We start from the raw sequence: 23,337 nt of genomic DNA on the forward strand, positions 1-23,337 counted from the left end.
GAAGAATTCATGATACTCAGACTCCGTAGAATTTGGCCTTGAATTTCCACGTGAAATTGATTTGTTGCTAAGGGGATATAGCATTTAATGACTATTTTTTGAAGGAAGTATTGAGACACGTGATGTGTGTGTGTGTGCGTGAGGTCGTATGCCTGATGTAGTAAGATCACGTGACGAAAAGTAGTGATTGTGAGTACGATGATGTTAACGGAATGCAGAACGTACACGTATGTGTATGTGTATATCATTCCGTTAGCAGCTGTTGTGAAGGAAGAAAAATCGAATTAAAGATGATATCGTCAATGAATATATTAAGTATGCTTACTACGAAATCATTGGATCCCTTTAAAATGATGAGTGATTTAGAGATTTGCGTACCATTTCGTATTGTAAACTTTGAGGTAATTACAGTGAGTAATGGAAGGAAGGCATGTGTCAAATTGGGACCGCGCCAAGGTTGGACGACGACAAGCCTGGACACTTTTTTTGTCCAAGCTTGTCGTTGGCCAACCTTGTCGTCAGCGACCCAAAATGAGATATGTCAAAGCATCTCGGGGTCGATCCCGACAAGCCTGGACACCTCCAGGAATGTGTCCAGGCTTGTCGTTGGCCAACCTTGTCGTCAGCGACCCAAAATGAGATGTGTCCAGGCTTGTCGGGATCGACCACGACAAGCTTGGACACCCCAGGAATGTGTCCAGGCTTGTCGTCGTCCAACCTTGTCGTCAACGACCCAAAATGAGATGTGTCCAGGCTTGTCGGGATCGACCGCGACAAGCTTGGACACCTCAGGAATGTGTCCAGGCTTGTCGTCAACGACCCAATTTGAAATGTCTGTTCCAACAAACTCAACCAGTTAAGGCGTTTCCAGTTCATACATACGTGCCCTTCAATATAGAGTTGCATGGCTCGCATCTATATCGCTATTGGCTGATTCTCGCCAGTCAGCTACTGCCCTCTACTAGAGGATTTTCAAATTATTTTAAATTTATTTATCTTTTATTAAAAGAGATTATTATTATTTACAATATTTTCGTTTTACTTAAAATATTACAAGCAGTATTTAGCAATCGTTGAAACATTTCCGCCAAAAAATCAGGACCGTGCGACTGTGCCGTGAAAGCCACGTTTTCATGCACCGCTGATTCTAGGGGGCGCGTTCTTAAACATCGATCAGGTTAAATGCTTTCTTTGATGAGGTTAAATGCCTAGTGTTATGAAATTCTTTTCGTGAAAACGCTTATTTCGTTACGGGAGATGAATCAATTATTAGCGTGAGTAGGTCTACACTTCGCAAAAAAAAAAAAAAAATCTTTTTTGATGAACAATTATGGAAGTGAGTTATTTGGGGAGATCATCTGGTGAGCAATCGTAAGCAAATTAAGTATATCTGGTTTCTGGAAGACTATCTGATAGAACAAGGAATATCTAAAAAAAAAAAAAAAAAAAAATCCTGATCTATGACCATGTACAGCATTTTTGTTTGCGTGCCTCTTAGTAGGATGTTCAAAAGCTGAGAATGGGGTTCGTCTTAAAGAGGGCCGTACCCAGGATTTGTTTGAGAAGGGTATAGGCCATATTTAGAATATTTTGAGGAGGGTATAGACCATATTTAGGATATTTAGAGGTGCATCACTGTATTTTATTTAAACCAGTAACTACAATAAAGGAAACTAACAGTGTCATAGCAGTATTCGGCTGGGACAACAAGTATTTGTGCTAATCTTGATGTTATTTTCGGAATATGAGAACATGAGCAATTTTGAAATATAAACCAAGAATATTCCAATATCGCACAGTGTGTTTTTCTACGGACGCCATCTCGATGGAGAACAATGTTACAAGAAAGTGTGGATTTCCAAACTGCAATTTTAGAACTGAATCAATCGTTTGAGCTATACAGATGTAGTCTTGAATGGTAGAGAAAATTCTGTGTGGAACTCTCTTGCTTGACATCAGTGTATGAAAGAGTGGATAGTTTTATGACTCTAATCCAAGGAAAATGAGACAGACGGGCAGCTAAATGCTGATACTTGCTTTTCGTACAAGTGTTACAGATTTGATCTGAAAAGTCTGCATTAATACTAAGCTTCTTTCTCGCTCCCCCTGGCCTATTGCATTCTCCAGTTAGTGCGTAGTCTCACCCATTCTACTTCTCTTTAATTTGATCTTTTTAATATTGCTGTTACAGCACTTAATTTCTTCTGCTCTCCTTCATTATATATTTTGTCTGATAATTTGTCTTTCTCTCTATGCCCACATTTCGAAAGTTTCCAATTAGATTTCACTATCTGTTCCTGCAGGCCCGAATTTCTTAATAGGCCTATACTAAGCCCGGGTCTAGGAACTAAACGTTCTGAGATGCAAACGGACAAAAATTGTATAAGAAACCGCCAGAGTGATCATAGTTAGTTTTATATCCTTATTGTCGAAGGATAGGAGAATGTACTAACAACTTTCGATCAAGATATCTTGCAAATCAAATGCGTAACATTGCATTTTCTTTGGTGATCGCGTGTGAAAGTGAACATGATTTAAAGCATAAATTGAAAGCATGTAGAAAACCGTCGCCATTCTACATTTCAGAAGCAAAAAATCAAGGAATACGTTAGTTGGAAATTGATTCTATTTTGAATTGGAACTCCAAAAAGTTCACCACGTAATACAATCACAAACACTAATTTCTTTATACCGCCAAGTGGGGTGAATACAAACAAAACTCATTTTTTTAATTTGTTCACTCTTATTTTTTGTAAATGCAAGAGAAACCCTATATTAATTGTTTGAGGTACTCTTCATACTCTAATCTTGCTATGCATGCAATAATAGGATTGGTGACTTGCTTTAACATTTTTTCTCTGCAACTATTTTTAGCTACATTACTGTTGACAATTTTTGACCGAGCTTGCGAAGGTCTTCTAGTCGAAAGTTTGGCATTTGTGTTGTTTGTCTGTCTGTGTGTATGTCGCACGATAAAAGTCGAACGAGTGAACAGATTCAAATGAAACTTTCACAGATTGTTTATTGGTTCAAGTTACAGATCATTCATTGGGGAACAAAATCGAACCAAAGGGAGGGAGCGGAACCCCCTTAAAAGTGCAAAAATGTAGAAAAACACAGAAAATAAAAAAAGCGAATTTAATGGTCTATTTTCTGTTGCAAGACCTTTATAAATCAGCAAATATACGTACTTCGGAGATCTGGAGCTATTTCTTCGGAAAGAGGGGGTGAATTGGACAAGGATGTAGCTAGAAAATTACAAAAGGGAGTTATCTAAAAGTGAAAATTGACGAATACGAATGAAACTTTCGCAGGTTTATCACGAGGTCTACTGTTCGTTTCACAGAATGTTTATTGGCTCAAATGACAGGTCGAGTTCGTTGGGAAACAAAATCGGACCAGGGTAAGGGGGTGAAATTCCCTCTTAATAGTGCGAAAATATAGAAAATCGAAGAAAACCACAATTAAAAACGAATTTGATGAACTCCTCTCTGTTACAAGAGCTTAATAAATAAGCAATTATGTGCTATTGATTCGGAGGAAGGGAAGGGGGTAAAATCGGATAAGGCTGTAGCCAGAAAGTAGAAAAGATGGTTATTTAAAAATGAAAACGGACGAATCAAAACGAAATTTCCACAGGAAATGACCAAACATATTTGGGGATTACGACCTATTGTTTCGGAGGGAGCGGGGTAAAATCGGATAAGGAATAAAATCGCAAGAATACAAAAACGGGGGTGATCTAAAATTGAAAACTGACGAATCAAAACGAAACTGTCACAGCAAATGAATAAACATATATCAGGGATTACGACCTTTGTTTACGGAGATGCATGAAATCGGATACGGTGTAGCCAGAAAATGAAAACTGACGAATCGAAACAAAACTTTCCACGCAGTAGTAGGCCCCGACGTTGCCGCGAATGACTCATCCTCACTCTCTTTTATGACCGGGGTCAAAGGTCAATGACCTTGGCCCGGGGTCAATGACCTAGGGGTACCTAGGACCACCCCCTCTAAATTTTGGCAGGGGTACCTTGGTCCACCCCCTAAATTTTGACAGGGGTACATAGGACCACCCCCCTTAAATTTTGGAAATTGCCAAATCTAAAAATTTGGTGTGGTAGCCTAGGACCATAGTATGTACCTCTATCAGTATTGGGGGTCTATGTCGTTACCTTTCATGGGTAAAAAATTGACAAAAATTCAAATTTCGGGGGTTTTTGACCTAATTTATCCTCTTTGATGAGGTGTTATTACCCTATATGGTTATACGGACGTATACGCGGGTCCATTCCCTTTCATAAGACATGGGTATATTAATGCACCCCTTGAAAAATTTGGGAGGGGTACCATGGCCCACCCCTTAAATTTTGGAAATTGACCAATTTAAACATTGGGTATTATAGTACAGGACAATAATATCTATTATGATAAATTTGGGTGGTCCACCTCATTTCCTTCTAGGGGTACAAAATTACCAATAATATAAACGTAAGCAATACGTTATACCACGTGTTTGGTTTTTGGCTCAAATTATCCCCTTTGATGAGGTGTTATTACCTTATATGGTTATATGGTCATGTATAGGTGTCCATTCCCTTTCATAAGATATGGGTATATTTGTGCACCCCTTGAAAAATTTGGGAGGGGCACCTTGGCCCACCCCTTAAATTTTGGAAATTGACCAATTTAAACATTTGGTATTATAGTACTGCACCCTAACATGTATTATGATAAATTTGGGTGGTCCACCTTGTTCCCTTCTAGGGGTACAAATTTGCCAAAATTTTAGTACAACCACGTGTTTGGTATTTTGGCCCAATTTATTTCCTTGGATGAAGTCCTATTACCTTATATGGTTATGTATAGGGGTCTATTCCCTATCATAAGACATAGGTACATTTGTGTACTCCTTTAAAAATTTGGGAGGGGTACTTTGGCCCACCCCTTAAATTTTAGAAATTGCTCATTTTATATATGTGGTATTATAGTACTGGACCCTAACATGTATTATGATAAATTTGGGTGGTCCACCTCGTTTCCTTCTAGGGTACAAAATTGCCAAAATATAAACGTAAGCAATACGTTATACCGTGTGTTTGGTTTTTGGTCGATTTTATCCCCTTGGATGAGGTGTTATTATCCTATTTAGTTATATGGTCATGTATAGGGGTCCATTACCTTTCATAAGATGTGGGTATATTTGTGCACTCCTTAAAAAAATTGGGAGGGGTACTTTGGCCCACCCCTTAAATTTTGGAAATTGCCCAATTTAAACATTTGGTATTATAGTACAAGACCCTAATTTGTATTATGATAAATTTGGGTGGTCCACCTCGTTCCCTTTTAGGGGTACAAAATTGACAAAATATAAACGTAAGCATTACGTTGTACCACGTGTTTGGTTTTTGACCTAATTTATTCCTTTGGATGAGGTCCTATTACCTTATATGGTAATGTATAGGTGTTCATTCCCTATCATAAGACATAGGTACATTGATGCACCCCGGGAGGGGGTTCGGTATCATAGTACATGACTGAACATGTATTATGATAAATTTGGGTGGTCCACATCGTTCTCTTTTAGGGGTACAAAATTGCTAAAATATAAACATAAGCAATATGTTGTACCATGTGTTTGGTTTTTGGCCCAATTTCTCCCCTTTGATGAGGTTTTATTACCTTATATGGTTATATGGTCATGTATATAGGTTCATTTCCTATCATAAGATATGGGTACATTGATGCATCCTTTAAAAATTTGGGAGGGTTATTTTGGCTCATCCACGCGGTTTTAGAAATTGTTTAATATAAGCATTTGGTATCATAGTACAGGTCTCCAATATGTACCACTATAAATTTGGATGGTCCACATCGTTCCCTTTTCATAGGTAAAGAACTACCAAAAATCAAATTTTCGGAGGTTATTGACCTCTATTTAGCATGTTATATGGGTATGTACAGAGGTTTATTACCTTTATATGTTTATGTTCCCTTTTAAATTTGGGAATTATCAAATAAGAAAATTCGGTAAACGTTTTCTAGGACCCATTGTAGATGTTGATGTTCCTCTTATGGCCAAATATTCAAAATTTAAATGTTATTGACCGGCTTTATTATTGAATAAGTACAGGATTTATTACTTTTTTCATAAGACACAGGTGTATTTGTGTACCAATCTTAAATTTTGGAAGGGGTACATTTCTTATTGTCGTATCAATAATTGGTAATTGTTCTTAAAATTGGATAGTATCTCTTTCATTGGGTAAATCATTATGATCACGTGATCGGTTATTGACCTATGATGGGATTAGGAGTCCAGGACATTGATACATTGAAACTTTGTAGGATAATTTGATAATGCGTCATTGGTTTTGATTATTCCCGCCAAATATAAACGTAAGCAAGACGTTGTACCACGTGATTGTCCTTGATGAGGTAGTGTACAGGGATTCATTTCCTTTGTTGTGGTACTTCTTAAGTTTGAGTACATACACACTTCTAGAAAACAGTTGGTTCTACTCAGGTAAACAATTGACGGACATTATTGACCTTATTGAACATATAATGATATGATTAACTCTAAGACTTAGGTATATCAAGAGAAGTATTCTTTAAATTTGGGAATGGTGATAAACAGAATTTTAACATAAGGTGCGAAATTTGAAACAATACATTGAACTTTAGTCACAGCTCATAGTCTAAGATCATTGGTGGTGATTGATTTGAAATCTGATAGCTAACCTTATTGAATCTTATGACTCATAGACGAAAGGCAATACATGCTACAACAGTTTAAAATTTAATCATAAGGTGATGTAATCTGACACTAGCAAAGTTATTGTTAATGCAATTTGATTGGATAATCACTATCTTTCTTGCAATCTGATTGGTTGATCACTATCTTTCGTGCAATCTGATTGGTTGATGATTTTCAAATCTTTGCTGTATTCAGTTTTAAGTTTTGTTTAACATTTAAAAATCTTGGTTTCGTTCAACATTTTGCACTCACTGATAAATATGATCAAAACCGTTTATTTGTTAATCGAATAGTTAAAAACCGGATAAAGTTTGACGGTTAACCGTGAAATGTAAAATGTTTTGAAACTTTTTGTTTGAAAATTCTTGCTTTCAAATTTTTGTTTGAATTTTTTGTTTCAAAATTTTGTTTGACATTTTTTTGACAACTTTTGTTTCAAAAATTTTTTTGTTTAAAAATTTTTCGTTTGAAATTTTTTAAAATTTTTTCGTTTCAAAATTTTGTTTAAAATTTTTGTTTGAAATTTTTCGTTTCCAAATTTTTGTTTGAAATTTTTTGTTGAAATTTGAATTTTTGTCAATTTTTTACCCATGAAAGGGAACGACATAGACCCCCAATACTGATAGAGGTACATACTATGGTCCTAGGCTACCACACCAAATTTTTAGATTTGGCAATTTCCAAAATTTAAGGGGGGTGGTCCTATGTACCCCTGTCAAAATTTAGGGGGTGGACCAAGGTACCCCTGCCAAAATTTAGAGGGGGTGGTCCTAGGTACCCCTAGGTCATTGACCCCGGGCCAAGGTCATTGACCTTTGACCTATGACGTCACAAAAATTTTTTGCTGACTCGGCGAGCCATAACGGGGGGCCTACTACTCACGCAACACACAATGAATAATATACGTATATTAAACGTATAATAAACATTCTAACGTGTATTAGACGTTTAATATGCGTATATTATACATTATGTGTTGTGTGGGTTTCACAGAAAACGAGCAAACGTACTTCGCGGTTAAGAGAAATTCTACGCAGAAATTGAATGTGTTGAATTACAGAGGGAGGAAATCGAAATATAACGAAGTATTCTGCATGTCTTTCGTATTTTATTGTGGGTGACATCATATATAAAAATACATACGTCTATATATATGAAGTGGTATTTAATAATAATAATAATAATAATAATAATAATAATAATAATAATAACTTTTGAAAATATATGATTATGTTCTCTGGTGATCCACTTCTAAGTGGGATTGGAATTATCTATATGTGCTGCGTGGGACACATTCTGGTAGAGGGTTCTTAAGTTAACTTCGAAACGAACGAACACATCCGTGTCTAATAAAGTTCCAATGCTTCACAGCCCTGGCTTCTTCATCTTGCATAATGTCGAAAACAAAGGTAGTGTATCCTTGAGCAAAGTCAAGCGAAAAATGTTGTTACCATAGATTAAGAAGTAAATACCTGATCCACTTAATAAGGTTTGATATGAAGAAATATATAGCTTTTCTTCAAAATTTAGTTGTAAAGGTTTTTCATCAGTATGTAATGATAAGAAATTAATGTCAAAATATTTTGGGGTAGACGAATTTGAAGCTATCGTTCCTGTATAGGCATTATTTTCAGTAAACGCCAAAATCGCTCGAGTTGGTAATATTTGCATGAATAAATTTTCTATTGCTTTTGATTGAAGACCATTTGGAATGACGAATGAATTCATTTGACTTCTTGTGAAAGGACGTTTCTCTGATGTTGATTATCGAAACTTGTTTTGTGTTAGTTTTATTGTAGGACTAACAGCAACCTTTGAAATATGTGAAGCATGGACTAAAATATTTACTTTAGCCTCAACAGAGAAATAATTAGCGATGAGACAAAAATTTGGCTTAACAGGAATTAATTTGATGCGTAGTTCTCCTTGGATTAAAACTTTATCCTGATTAAAAGTATCACAATGAAGATGTCCAAGCACTCTTTTTGTTAATTCATAACGCTGTTGAAATCCCTTACTAACACTAGTTTTTGCATTTATATGTCCAGTAGTATCTTGAAACCATAATGCACATTGAAGATGAGTGTTTTAGCATAATCATCATAATTTAACTCTTTTCTTAGGGATGATCGATATAAATGATTATCACAGAAATGAAATATTTTTTTTTTATTTAAATACACACCTACTTCACAGAACATAAAATTTAAAGTACACTAATAGAAGTAACACCCATACCGTTTTCTCGAAATTATCCATGTAGCTTAACGATTTGAGCTTGAATATAAAGAGTGTGTGTGGAATATCTATGTATTCATCACTTGTTCCTGGTATGACAAATTCTATACTTGTGTTATCAGTTAGTGAACTGATTGGTTTATTTGTAACAATATGATTATCTAGTATACTGGTTTGCGTTGTGAGATGTGAGAGGCCAGGATGATGATTTAATCGAAGATGTCTGATAGTTTCTTCTTCTTATAAAATCTATTTTTCTTTGCTTTCTGTGTACGTTTTTTTTTTACTTATGCATTTCTTCCTCCTCCTATGATTATTATGTGTAATGATGAAGGGTTAAAGATAGAATGATGTGTAATTCTTTTCCTTCGCTGATATCCAGATGCCGACATACATTTCAGTGTATTTTTAGCTTTATGCAAGCTGGAATTCACTTCACCCATTCACTGATGAAAGGATTCGTTAATAGGTTGTTTATCAATGGTGAGTCATTAATATCGTTTGCGCCAGATGTTGAAATTCCTTTGTTATTGTTTTACGCCTTGTTTTACTAATGACATGACAGAGCGAAATAATCCTCCAAGGGAACTTTCAATAGCATGTCCACAATGATAATGTGATCCAGCATAAACCTTTCCAGTTGCAGAAAGAGATTGTTTTTATAATATGTAAATATGGATTGCTGATAGTTTTTGATGTTTTCGCACTGGTCAGAAATGTAGTTTACCGCATATATTTCCGAAACTAAATGCGAGTGGAGAGCCTGTACAATCTCTTATATCTATTTTTGTGTGTTCAAAATGCATGTTGTTAATAAGTACATAATGTGGAGGTTTAAAATTTGTATAGCACTAGCACCAAATATATGATCCACAGTAGATATATTTATGATACATAATAATCTTGATCATTTCCTTAGCCGAACCGGCATAACTGTGGGACGTAAAACTCAAATGTTTCGAAGGTTTATAATAATGGTGCTACTGATATCGAAAGACACAGATTGAACTATATCACAATATACATACATTGAATATGAAAGTCCTAAATGTAAAAATTGGAACAGTTTTGTCTTGTTGCCTGTTCCTTACATCTACTTCTGGATCTAATTCCAACATCGCACTAACACTTGGTAATAATACAATGTCCACATCTGTGTTTTTACGAGCACGTCTTATATAATCGCCATTTCTTTCATTAATGTAGGATGTATGTAAATTGTGAATCTGTTGTGCGTATTAATTTGCTTTATCAAGTATGAAATATCAATATAATAACGGACAGGAATATGTACAAACTTCCGTTCATCAATTTTTGGATGATTGTAAAAATTTTATTATTTTGTTCATTAATATTTAAATTTGAATGAGAATAATGAAACGCAAAAGTAGCTACTTTCCATTTTTCACGGAATTCCATTCTTTGATGAAGTTTAGTAGTGTATGATGTTACGAGGAAAATATTCCATAGCACTATTACTGGGAAGCGTAATTGAAAAAGCTCCATCTGGTTCCATTGTATTTCTTGATCTTCAGGGATGATGCAGGTATCCAGGAGTCGAAAGAACAAGGATATAGTTTCCAATGAATAAGAGATTCTAATCTGTTACCTATTCTTATGTATGATATTATTTATGTAAAAAGTTTTTGATAGTGTTACAGGCTGTAATTCCTTTCTAAAAATCGCCAATCCAGCGGTTCTTTGTTTAAATCTTCTATTTGATAAACAGGTATTATTATTTCGTTCACTTTAAATTTTTTCCACGTCCAGTTTTGCATATATCCGTTATCAACTATATCTACTTCTACTAATTCGTACTGCATCACCAATTTGAAATGTTTAAAAAAATACCTAGTTTTCTTCTTCATTTTACTACCATATTGATTATACCACATTTGCAATAGGTTATTTTGAGAAACATTTGCAGATAACATCTTAATACTTGAATGATACCTTTCACTCTATGATTTCTCAAGAAGAGGCAATACATTTACATAAACATACGTTTGATACTCTTTGTGAAATTCTTCCCCATTTTTTCTTTTAGAGTTCTGTTAAAACGTTCTGCAATTCTAGCCTTTAAATCAGGTCTTTTGTTTGTAATATTTTTTTATTTTGTTTCTTTAAAATATTTCTGTATTGCTCTTTTTGTAAACTCACTTCCTTTATCTGTTTGGAATGTAACTGGTTTCGAAAACAGATTTCATAAAAGTCTTTGAAAACAATTTTCATATTTTTAAGACATTTATTTTTTCAGATTTTATTGGGAGACAGCATTTATATCATTCCAACACATGTATCAGTGTAAGAATATAACGATATTTAACATTAAATATATGAAGAAACTGACGATCATTATTCCCACTCATCGTCAATATTGTTCACCACAGAGAAATCTCTTTTTAAACGACGACGTACTGGTTTGTGTAATGTATATGTTGATTGTTTCAGTAAGCACTCTCTTATACAGCGTATTTAAATTTTCTTCTTTGTAGCTGTCCACAACTTTTTAGCAGTTTAAAACAAAGCAGGATGTTAAGGTCTGTTCTAAATTCTGTTAGAGGATAAATGGAAAATGTTTTGCATTTCTTGATCCTAACTAAATTCACACTTTTCCAGGGCTGCTGCTGATGTTGATTGTTTACGATTAGAAATTGAGATGAAGCTAAAGTCATTTTGTTTGAGTGCTCCATTTCACTAGCCAAGTAGTAAACTTGAAAACGGACCACTTAAAATATAAGTAAATAATGTTGGTAAGAATCCTCTTGTTGCAGTAACAAATGCTCTTTCTTTAGGATGGAGTTTCCATTGTTCACAAGATATTGAAGTGTCGTCTTGTATCACATTAACCTTGATTTCTGTATCTTTATAAGATATATGTTACTTTTCAATGCATTAACACAACATTCGCAAATACTACGAATCACTGAAAAATTCATTTGTCACTACAGCTTAAAGTAATTTAGGATTTGCTTTGCCCAGCGTACGAAGATCATCCCCGTAGTTTACTTTAGAGACATATTTATAGAATGAAGAAACATTTTAAAATTAATATTATAAACACAGCTTGTACTTGAATATCATCATCGCTTCTTTTTCTTCTATCTATTCGGAACATAATGATAAACATCGTTAGGAAATATATTTAGAAACTATTTTCATCTGGTATATCCTGTTTTAAATTAATGAATAAATAATCGTATGGTAACGTTGTTGTGTCGTTCAAACTTTCTTGAAGATATTTTAAATTCTCATTGGTTATTTTGGATTTTCAGGAATTACCTGATAAATCATATCTATAATTTGTGATTTATCCTTTGGAGTTTTAAATAATACATGATAAAACTATTCAAAATCTTACAACTACTTCCTTTTCTTTGATGAAATATGTTTGAGTAGTAAATATTACACTAAGATTTCTATTATGGAAACCTTTTGTAAAGAAATCAACTATATAACTGTTCACTTAATACATATCTTCGTCAGTAATAATAACATGAGATCCACTTTCAGGTAAAAAGTCTTTTGTTTGAGGTAATCCTTCAATGAACTGTAATTTCATTGAAATCTCTATGTATTTTCAACTCTTCATAGTACCAGTAAGTATTACGAAATGTTGCATTAACCATGCGTGATAAATTAGAAAGTAGTCTTGTTACAAAGAAAGCTTTTCCACATGCATTGGGTTCTGCAACAAGACATGAAAACAAATATTTCCATGTCGTATTTATGTTAAGGAGTATCATAGTTTTCTCTGCAACCATGTATTTATAAATGTTTGTATTACATTTCTCTTCTTTTGAATTAAGGATTGCGTGGTACAGTTTCATTCGTATTTGGAATTCTACGTCGTTTTATGTAATTCACTTTATACACATTTGTTTCGGGATTAATATACATATTCTGCGATATATGTTTCTTTACTATTTTCGAATAATTCATTTGTTAAATTACCTATAATGTCACCAGTTGGGATAGTGTTTTCACTAGGTTTTTTGTATAAATTACCGAATCGGTATCAAAATATAATTATTTTCCTTGTAGCTGATCTAAATTCTTATACAATTCCAATCTAGCTTGTGCTGTTGTATATGCGGCTGTGACGTTTACTCTTGATAATGAAACAGGGACTTCGTCTGACCATTGCCGATATACTTATAACATGCCATTATTTACTAGAAATATTTGATGAACCTCTAAATCATGATGTTATCATATAATTCCTTGCGGTTATTAATGACGCTTACTTGTCACATGTTCACACGTTGGCCAATTTTTTCTGAAATTGAATTTAACATTAACATAGATGTATTCCTAGGTACTAGATTAAGTTTTACTTTTTATATCTAGCCGTATTCCTTCTTTTTTCATAAAATTGTTGAATGACCTTCTCTTTTAGCTCATCTGTCTCGCAACATGATGACCGTCTACTAGCTTCCATTTTTGCTTTTACATATTTATGTATTCTGCAAATAATCAACCACCTTTTGTATTCTTACTTTATTGAACAACATCATAAGCCCAAATCTCATGAATATCCATTTGTATCATTTATCCAATGATTTCTTATATCATCTGCTGCCCACGTAAAACGTAGAACTCATTCTTCATCACTGTGATTACATGTTCGCTCATTTCATTCATCACAACATGTATGACAAAGGGGAAACATTAATCTGTCATTTCATTTCTAAGGCAATATACAATGAGTTTTTGGAGGAAAACTTAACTAATCATTCTACCTCTTCAATGCTGGGAAAATTAAAATCTCCAAGCAAATAGATTGTCTGGTGACATATTGCAAATTAATTATTTTTTCATACGAATAGGTACAGTTCGCAGCAAAAAAAAAAAAAAAAAAAAAACCTGCAAGATGAGCATGTAAGTTTATTGCCAAATTACGCATAACAGCGCAGGGAATCAACATAACGTCCAAGTAGCACGAATCACGCGATGAGAAACCTGGGCATCCTCCCCTGCAGGTTTATTTTGGAACAAGAGACTTCGCCGTTTTACAATAGACTTACATACTTATGTTGCAGGTTTCTTGCTGCGGACTGTACAAACTATTAACGTTTACATAATTTCCTTTTTCTTCAGGCTTTTCTGTTTTATGATACAAATGTATGGCTTTCGCACGCTGTCCATAAAAAACGTCACTAGGATTCAATGGTGTTTTGTTGGTATGGGTGGTTTATAACATTTCTTCATCTCTTCATTTCCTACCAACTGTTTTTTAAATCCACAACCCCATATTTCGTGAACTTCACATCCAAAATCCTTTAATTTTTTAATCTCTGCTTCATATCGAAATTCCATGGTGTCTGTAGCATTGTTTGGTTACCAAATATATAAACGTGTGTGAAATACACTTCATATTCTCACACGTGTCTTTTTCCTGTGTCGTCTGTCCATTCACCATCTACATTGATTGATGCAATTCGCTTTCCCTTACTACGTGCAGCATTCGTTATTTGAATTTTTGTTGTTTACTCTTCCCTTTCAATCGACTGTAAATCTCTCCCGCGATACCCGTTCTTTGGTATCATATTAATAGTATTGTAAAGAACCCAAAATCCTCACATGTATTTTGTAAATTTATTGTAAAACAAGAAAGCGATATTCAAATTGTTTAGGAAAATAAAAACATATAACGTAGGCATCACACCACAATTATAGGAAGTTTGCTATACGGAAATAACAAAGTAAGGCATTTCATAAGGAGACCTGAGCTAAGCTCTACGCTACAAGCAGAAAGTATCTGAATCCCGGAAAAGAATTGTGCCGGTTGAGTACGGGTAGTGGACTGGGGATTTGGAATGAAGATCGCATAGTGAAAAGACATCGATTGGAGATTATCAAGGCTGAACTACCTGTCCACAAATATGAATTTAGTAATTTTAATAACCATCATGACATTTGACCGTAATAACTCAGGACATTAGAAGATTTGTATAAACAGCCCAGCTGAATACTTTTTATAATGTAATGTACGAGGTATATAAAATTTACCCATAGTGTAGCTGTAACTTTTCTTATATTGTTCATCCTGACATATGTCCTCGTTTATTTTATTGATATGCTGATGTAGTTATGCTGTGAAGGTTTGATCCTATTTCGTCCATTTGTTTTCTTTTTGTCACAGATAGTACATAGCCGCTCCATCAGAAGTTTGTACTAAAGAGGAAGAACGAGTAATGATCCAGTTTTTGTGATCGGAATATGTATAAGGAGCCGTAATCCATGAAAGACTTTCGGCACAATTCGGAATGTATGTCTTGCCGGTAAATAGTATTTAGAGATGGATTGAAAAATTCAAAAATAGTCGCACAAATACGCTCAAAGTTGACAACATTTGTGGCCCTAGATGGTCATCCGACTCTTTCGTAGTCCGTAACACCAATGGGACCATTTTTGAATTTTTGAATCCTTTCCCAGAAACTGCGTGGCTTCAGGATACTGTTCCCGTAGTGTGCCGAAGGTTTCGGACGGATTGCGGCCTCTGATGCAACTTCGGACCGCAAAAACCGGATCACTGCTCATTGTTCCTATTTGCTGCAAATTTCTAATGATGCACCCATGATCTATCTGCAACAAAATAAGAAATTACGATCGATCGATGACCACAAGAGGGTTGCAATGAGATAAACGGGCAGATGTTAGTATGCACAATGCAAGAAAATATATACCTACATCGCGGATATTTTTTGTTTTATCCTCGTATTCATGTCTGTTACATTTCTTTTCATAAACAGATTAGAGCCTATTTTACATGCAGTTTTATCTTTTAAAATAATAAACAATAAACACGGACTTTTTTCAGGATGCAGACAACTGCCGGGAACATCGTTTGACATACCATGCAATAATAGGGTTGTAAATTCGATATATTGCTTTCTTTCAATATCATGGCATCAGCTTATTAGGAAGGGCCTATCTCGTTTGTCATAAGGACCATATTGTGTCACATGATCAACTCAAATGTCACATTTCATGCTAAATTGAGCTTAGAGATTCGGAACACAATTTGAGATATTTCAAGCACGTAAGCGCCGCAAGGGGTGCTCTGGAGAATTAACAGAAGATGCATATATTTTATTATTATTATTTTTTTGTTTTTCTGAAACGAGCTACTTTTCAGTACATTCTATCCATTTTTACTCTATGTGCTATACGTCGGTTTTAAGTTTTTCATTATGTGCTTGCCGTAATCTTTTAATTAGCTATCCCTGTATTATATTTGTGGGGCTGAGAGAGAAATTATTTCAAGTCACCTTTTTTGCCGAAACTTTTTTAACTTCTGTGAAATTAATATTTGATGACTTATACTACTTTACTTTTTAGCCGCATACTTTTTGAGATGTGAAGACCTCTTTCTTCATTTTTTTCTGTTGAATTTAATGTTCATGATTCGTTGTTTTTTTTTCTTTTTTTTTTTTTTTGACTATGTTATACTATGGAACACATTTATTTTTATGTATTACAAATTAGGGAGGTTACGTAATGATAGCATTGGAAATTTTGGAAGTTTCTAACAGTAAGAACCCAAGATAGACGAACTTTACGCATTTCCTCATTACCTTAGCATCGAATTCTATAATTATAATATCATGTATTTGTTATAATTTTGTGAAATATTAAGAAGGAACATTTCTTAAAGAGTTTTATATCGGAACAGTGTTTAGATATGTATCACAACTAAACACGTAGATATATTTCAATAGACGTGAATGTCGTAATATGGATTAAAATGTGATACCTCAAAACATTATAAGGATAATAGAATCACTTGTAGGGATATGTAAATTGCCTAAAATGGTACCAGTGTCCAAACATTAGGAATTGTTATAACCTTTTTATCTTTATTTTAATTGGAATTTTTTTTTGTCGTTTTACTAACAGTTTCTGGTAGTTGTAATAGTAAAGGTTCTCGTGATCAGTATCTCGCTGTTGCTGCTGTATTTTAATTTAAGAAATGTCCCTTCTTTGTTCTTTCATGTTATTTTTATGGATTTTAATTAATTTCTTACATAAACACACTCTTTGCAGAGAAGAGAACACGCTTTTTGCTCGAAACAAGGCAATTTCTCATCCAGATGGGAAATCTGATACTAGCAAATCGTTTTGTAAACGATTAACTCTATCGCATATGTCGAGATCACGTAAAAGTGAAAAACATGATACGTATCAAAAATATGTAAAACGAATTAATAAAAGAGCACACATGTTACTAAATACAGGAGAAAAACGTGAAGAGTGTGGAAACGGGTTTACTGCAAAAGCAAGTACGGAAACGCACATAGTTATACATACATCTGTTAAACCTCATATCTGCCAAGAGTGTGGCAGGGGATTTTGTCGGAGTTCTAGTTTGAAAGAGCACATCATAACACATACTGGTGAAAAACCTCATATGTGTCAAGAATGTGGTAGAGGATTTATTCGTAATTCTAATTTAAGAAGACACATGTTTACACATACTAGTGACAAAGCCTACCAGTGCCAAGTGTGCAGCAAGAGGTTTACAGATAGTTCAAATCTGAAAGCACACGTCCTAATACATAAAGGTGAAAAACGTTACACGTGCGAAGAATGTGGAAAGAAATTTACTCATAATTCTGCCTTAAGAAGACACATGTTTACACATATTGGTGAAAAACCTCACAGATGCCAACAATGTGGTAAGGGATTTACTAGTACTTCTGACTTAAGAAGACACATCTTTACACATACTGGTGAAAAGCCTCACAAATTCCAAGTGTGCGGTAAAGGATTTGGTGCGAAATCACATGTGAGAGAGCACATGTTTATACATACTGGTGAAAAACCTCACAGGTGCCAAGTGTGCGGTAAAAGGTTTGGTGCGAAATCACATGTTTATACATACAGGAGAAAAGCCGCACAAGTGCCAAGTATGTTGTAGGGTATTTACAACAAGTTCTACCTTAAGGACACACATGTTTACACATACTGGTGCAAAAGGCTACAAGTGCCAACAGTGTGGAAGGGCATTTACTCAAGGTTCTAACTTAAGAAGACACATCTTTACACATACTGGTGAAAAAGCCTACCAGTGCCAAATGTGCAGCAAGGGATTTTCAGATAGTTCAAATCTGAGAGCACACGTCTTAATACATACAGGTGAAAAACGTTACACGTGCGAAAAATGTGGAGAGAATTTTACTCAAAATTCTGCCTTAAGAAGACATGTTTAGACATACTGGTGAAAAGCCTCACAAGTGCCAAGTGTGCGGTAAAAGGTTTGGTGCGAAATCACATGTGAGAAAGCACATGTTTATACATACAGGTGAGAAGCCGCACAAGTGCCAAGTATGTTGTAGGGTTTATACAACAAGTTCTAACTTAAGAAGACACATGTTTACACATACTGGTGCAAAACGCTACAAGTGCCAACACTGTGGAAGGGCATTTACTCAAAGTTCTACCTTAAGAAGACACATCTTTACACATACTGGTGAAAAAGCCTAGCAGTGCCAAGTGTGCAGCAAGGGGTTTACAGATAGTTCAAATCTGAGAGCACACGTCTTAATACATACAGGTGAAAAACGTTACACTTGTGAAGAATGTGGAAAGAAATTTACTCATAATTCTGCCTTCAGAAGACACATATTTACACCTCATAAATGCCAGGAGTGTGGAAGGAAATTTACCGATAGTTCTATCTTAAGAAAATATATCTTTCAACATATTGGTGAAAAACCTCACAAGTGCCAAGTGTGCGGTGGGGGATTTAGTTTGAAATCATATGTGAGAGAGCACATGGTAATACATACAGGTGAAAAGTCATAGAAGTGCCAAGTATGTGGTGGGGAATTTATTCACAATTCTACCTTAGGAAGACACATCTTTGCACATACTGGTGAAAAATCTCACAAGTGCTAAGTGTGCTGTTGGAGATTTAGTGCAAAATCACTTGTGAGAGCGCACATGTTAATACATAAAGATGAAAAACCTCAGAAGTGACAACTGTGTTAAAGGTAATTTATTGGGTGGTTACAATTGCAAGTGCACATGTTTATCCATACAAATGGAAATGCTCACACTTGGAGAGAATGTGGAAAAAAGTTCAGTCATACTTGTACTCTGAAAAGGCACATCTTAACAGATATAAGTGAGCAAATTCATACATGCCTACAGTGTGAAAACAGATTTAGTGAAAATGTTAGTTTGATAGCACACGTTACAACACATACAGAAAAAAAGCCCTTGAAATTGCGAAGACTGTGGAAAATGATTTAGTCATAGTTTTCCTTTGAGAGCTCACATCTTAACAAACACGTGTCAGAAACATCTTACATGCGAAGAACGTGGATAAGAATTTAGTCGGAAGGATAATTTGAAAACTCACACGCGCCAATAAAATACAATGGAAAACTTCATATCCTTAAAATTTCGAATTTAGTTTTAAAACAAAATGGAATTAAATCAAGTTTCAAGAATCCGTACATGAATGAAAAATGTAAAGGTCTAATCTTTCATATCACAGACATAACCTCCAGGGAAATAGTATTAATAAAGTAGACAGTGCTTTCTCCGCTACTATATTGATAGACCGTCTAGCGCGACCAAATAACGAAAATATCACACTCAAGGCTTTTGGCTTTTTAGTTTACAAAATTCTGTTTGAAATTATTTCAGTGTTCGAAAAATATTACTTACAAATCACAATCTGATGTTTCAAAAACCAATACCAAGACTTTCAAAGATAATAAAATTTATAAGAGAAAGTATACAAAATAATTTAGAATAGAATAAACAGTAAAAAAACAAATTATAGAGTTCACAAAGGAACTCCTTGTATAACGTTTATTACGAACGCTGTTACAATATGGCCTGCAGGAAGTTTTAGCGTCGAATCTTAAGAAGCCAAATTTCGTGTACTAACATATTGCTCTTGCTCCTGTCTTTGTATTTCAGTCCTTGATAACTTTTTTCAAATAGTACACTGATGTACAGTCATGTGCATTAGTCGCTTAGATAAATAGTAGATATTAGGTAACTAATATTCATTAAATATATATTCAGTGATATTTATTTTGCAAAATAATTTTAAATTAAACATTAGTATTTTTTCTATAAACTTAACATTGTAGTTTCTAGTATGTTAATTATATGATTTTAGTTAAATGCAAACAGATGAAAGACAATATGGAGTTAGTACCCTTATATTTGAAATGTCAAAGATAATGGGCAAACAGTATGAGCATTTCTGTCATAATCAAAACGATGGTTTGTATGAAAATAACCCGTAATGAATTTGTGAATCCTGAAAATATGCACGAAACAATGCCACTCTCTTGTCTATTATCCAGTCATATATTGATTTTGTTGGATATTTTAAACTTTTGGATCAGTTTTCACACAGTAGCAAGCTAATTGAATGTCTGGAGACGCCTGGCTGGCAAGAGCCCAATATCTTCCTCCGAATTCTGGTTATTGATGAGATCTATTGTGCTGATATTCATTTTCATATGTTCTACACAATCTAACTCCCGTCCCAGGAAAACACTCAAATCAGAGACCATCCCAACCTAGCCGCCTATGCTCATTTTTTAAAGATTATAAGCTTATCGCGAATTAATAAATGATTACTAAGAAGTAAGTGTGTCTCTAGCATAGAAATTCGTCCCAAATAAGCAATCTATAAATGATATTGTGGGGATTCAATTTATTTGCTTTTTGCAAAGCACTTACCAGCTAGAAGTCAATGTGAAATTATTACATGATTAATTTTATATACTAAAAACAAGGAAAGAAAGTACTGAGCTTTATCAGGAAACTAATTGAAATATATAAATAAAGTAATAGCGAGAGAAAGATCAAGCTATTGACAAAATAATGGCTGGAAAAGGAAGAAACGCTTACAAACGAAACTGAATAATGCTTGAGCATTAATGATTCAGCCGCTACTATTGTGGCAGATTATATTGAGCTTAAAAATGTTCTGACATACAAAATTCCCAATTCGAGTCTTGATTACATGGATATTTTTTGTGTGTTTTTCTGTGAAGAAATAATATATTTAAAACAGTACATATCTTACTAATATGTTGAAAATTATAAAAATGTTGATAATCAGACACTGATTTGTAAATAATAATTAGTCATATGATACGTCTAATTACTTTCATGTCTTCATTTTCTATATTGTATTTTCAATGATTTACTAATCAATATTTCAAAGGAACGGCTGAATCCATTTATTGATTTTTAGAGTATATTTAACGTGATTTCGAGTCTGTATTAGATTTGTAGAAGCTATTGTTAACTGTTACTCAATGCTACATTTCGTTTGAATTTAATGCCCATTTTTTGAAATGATATGTAAAATTGTAGAATTTGTATTCAAAGCAACGGAGAAAAGATGGGTCTATTGTGGGTATATTGAAATGACCCTTTATTTATTCTCTGTATTATAGTTTTAACTCTACCACATTTAGACCTTTAACCCATTCTCAGATGGGTATTCGTCCTCCAGGAGACTTAAACGTTCAACCAGCTAGATGTACCTTTATCCTTTAGCAGAGTTAAACGTTCAGCTAACCAAATAAACCTTTATTCGGTATGAAAGTTAAATATTAAAAAAAAATGGTTTAGGTTACGTTCATCCATGTTGTGAATGTATCTGAGATGCATCCAACATTTGGATCAACGTTACGGATTTATTTTTACACTGTTCTCTCTATCTTAGACCATATTTCACATAATATTGTCCCCTTCTTATCATTCGTCACAATTTCTAACTTGAATTTTGTAGAACTCCCTTTTCATCCGACTTTTGGAAAGCTTCCAGTGGTTTTTAATCCACTTTGCATAAAGTCAGCGTTTCCAACCCAAACTTCAGACGAGATATTTTATGATACTCTTTCCTGATTTTTTTTTCAAAGCCGCACGGAATATTACTTCACCATCCCAATCCTCATTTCGCCATACCTGTTCTTTCGTTAGTTCCATGATCAGAGTTTGCACTTCACGTGTTCACTGTTAATACTCCCTAACAGTGGTGTACGCAGGATTTCATCGATTAGTATTCAAGGACGACTCGAGAAGCTTCTCTAATGGAGTCTCGTAGCCTATGGCTACCCCAAAGATAATCACTGGTTGCAATTATTATTGGGCTTATCTCAGATACTAAGTTCTTAAAACTTTTTCTCGAAATTTTCGTCTTATTTTCCCTTAAGATTCCGCAACGTAAGCTGTGTCATCTGGGAATTTTGTAAATCTAATGTTTATATTGTCTATCAAAATACCGTCTTCGTTAGTATCTCTTCTATATATAATTCTAGACTGGCTGATAGATTGATCTAGCTAGAAACTTTAAGTTTTACACAGAAATTCGAAGTGCAAGGACGGACGGGAATGAGAATCGATTATTCTAACAAGCTGTCCACATATTGAAGTTTGTTAAGGTTTAATACCAAAAATTCAGTGTTTCTGTTTTTCAATTAAGATAATTGCACACGTGTTTCAGTGTATTTTTAAAAATATTTTCCCTAAGGAAACAAATAGGACGGCGTACTCTTCAATAACCACTCCATACAAGCTATTCGAATTCACGCAAGTATGAGCCTTAAGGACTGGAAATATCTCCAAAACGAAAAAGGAAAAACGTAAAATTTTACTCTGAGTATTAGTGTTTGCTAACATTAAATAAAAATGGTTACGGGCTGTCGAACTATCGTTCAAATACCATTCTTCTCTGACATATCCCCTCTATTCTAACAATTCCTTGTTAGTACAATCACAAATATGTCAAGTATCTAGCAGGAATACGACAAAAGCTTAATCGTTATTTGTTGCCCACCATGCGAAAGTAAATAAAAGAAGAGGGCAATAAATTGAAAGAATTTCAGTGAGTCACTTGTTAGTGACATACTCAGCTTTTATCTCTAAGTGTTCTATCTAAATTAGAGAAAAATATTTGCAACACAACACTTGCCTACAAGTCCCCGTTAGTGTCATGTTCTTAATTCCAGTGTATTCACTGTCAGCTGAAGCACGTAGTTCATATTACAAACGAGCTAAAGCGTGAGGTGAGTATCCATCGACCTTAGTAAGAAGGGCTATCGCAATAGTAATTACAGTCAGCTGTTTCAGCTCGTCTATACCAATTGTCTTCCGTTCGATGGTCCCCTTTCTCACTATATACATATAAACACTGCTTAACCAGTTTTCGTTTGAACAACACTAATAACTGGAAAATACACTTTATTATCTAGTCATTTGTTTTCGTCTTAATAGGCCAGGTGCCAAGATCATTACTGTGTCTATTCTGCTTTCCCTGAAGTTCAAAATGTTTCTCTCCTTAAATGTTA

General features: G+C 34.4%; 1 protein-coding gene across 3 annotated transcripts in view; it reads left to right on the forward strand.

Moving 5' to 3' along the window:
* The window catches only part of LOC145681209 (uncharacterized), a 30,685-nt gene extending 9,273 nt beyond the window's left edge, over positions 1-21,412 (forward strand). For 2 of the 3 annotated variants that reach the window (XM_081752736.1, XM_081752735.1), the window contains exons 3-4: positions 17,051-17,857; positions 18,262-21,412. In XM_081752736.1, coding sequence (XP_081608862.1) covers positions 17,051-17,857; positions 18,262-18,490 — 1,036 coding nt within the window. In that variant the 3' untranslated portion in view covers positions 18,491-21,412. Of the gene's footprint in view, positions 1-17,050; positions 18,206-18,261 lie in introns of those variants that run through there. The other variant, XM_081752737.1, reaches the window with a different exon arrangement.
* The last annotated feature ends 1,925 nt before the right edge of the window (positions 21,413-23,337 follow it).

This window comes from Thermobia domestica, chromosome 3 (genome assembly GCF_964235325.1).
Source record: "Thermobia domestica chromosome 3, izTheDome1.hap1.1, whole genome shotgun sequence".
Classification (NCBI taxonomy): Eukaryota; Metazoa; Arthropoda; class Insecta; order Zygentoma; family Lepismatidae; genus Thermobia; species Thermobia domestica.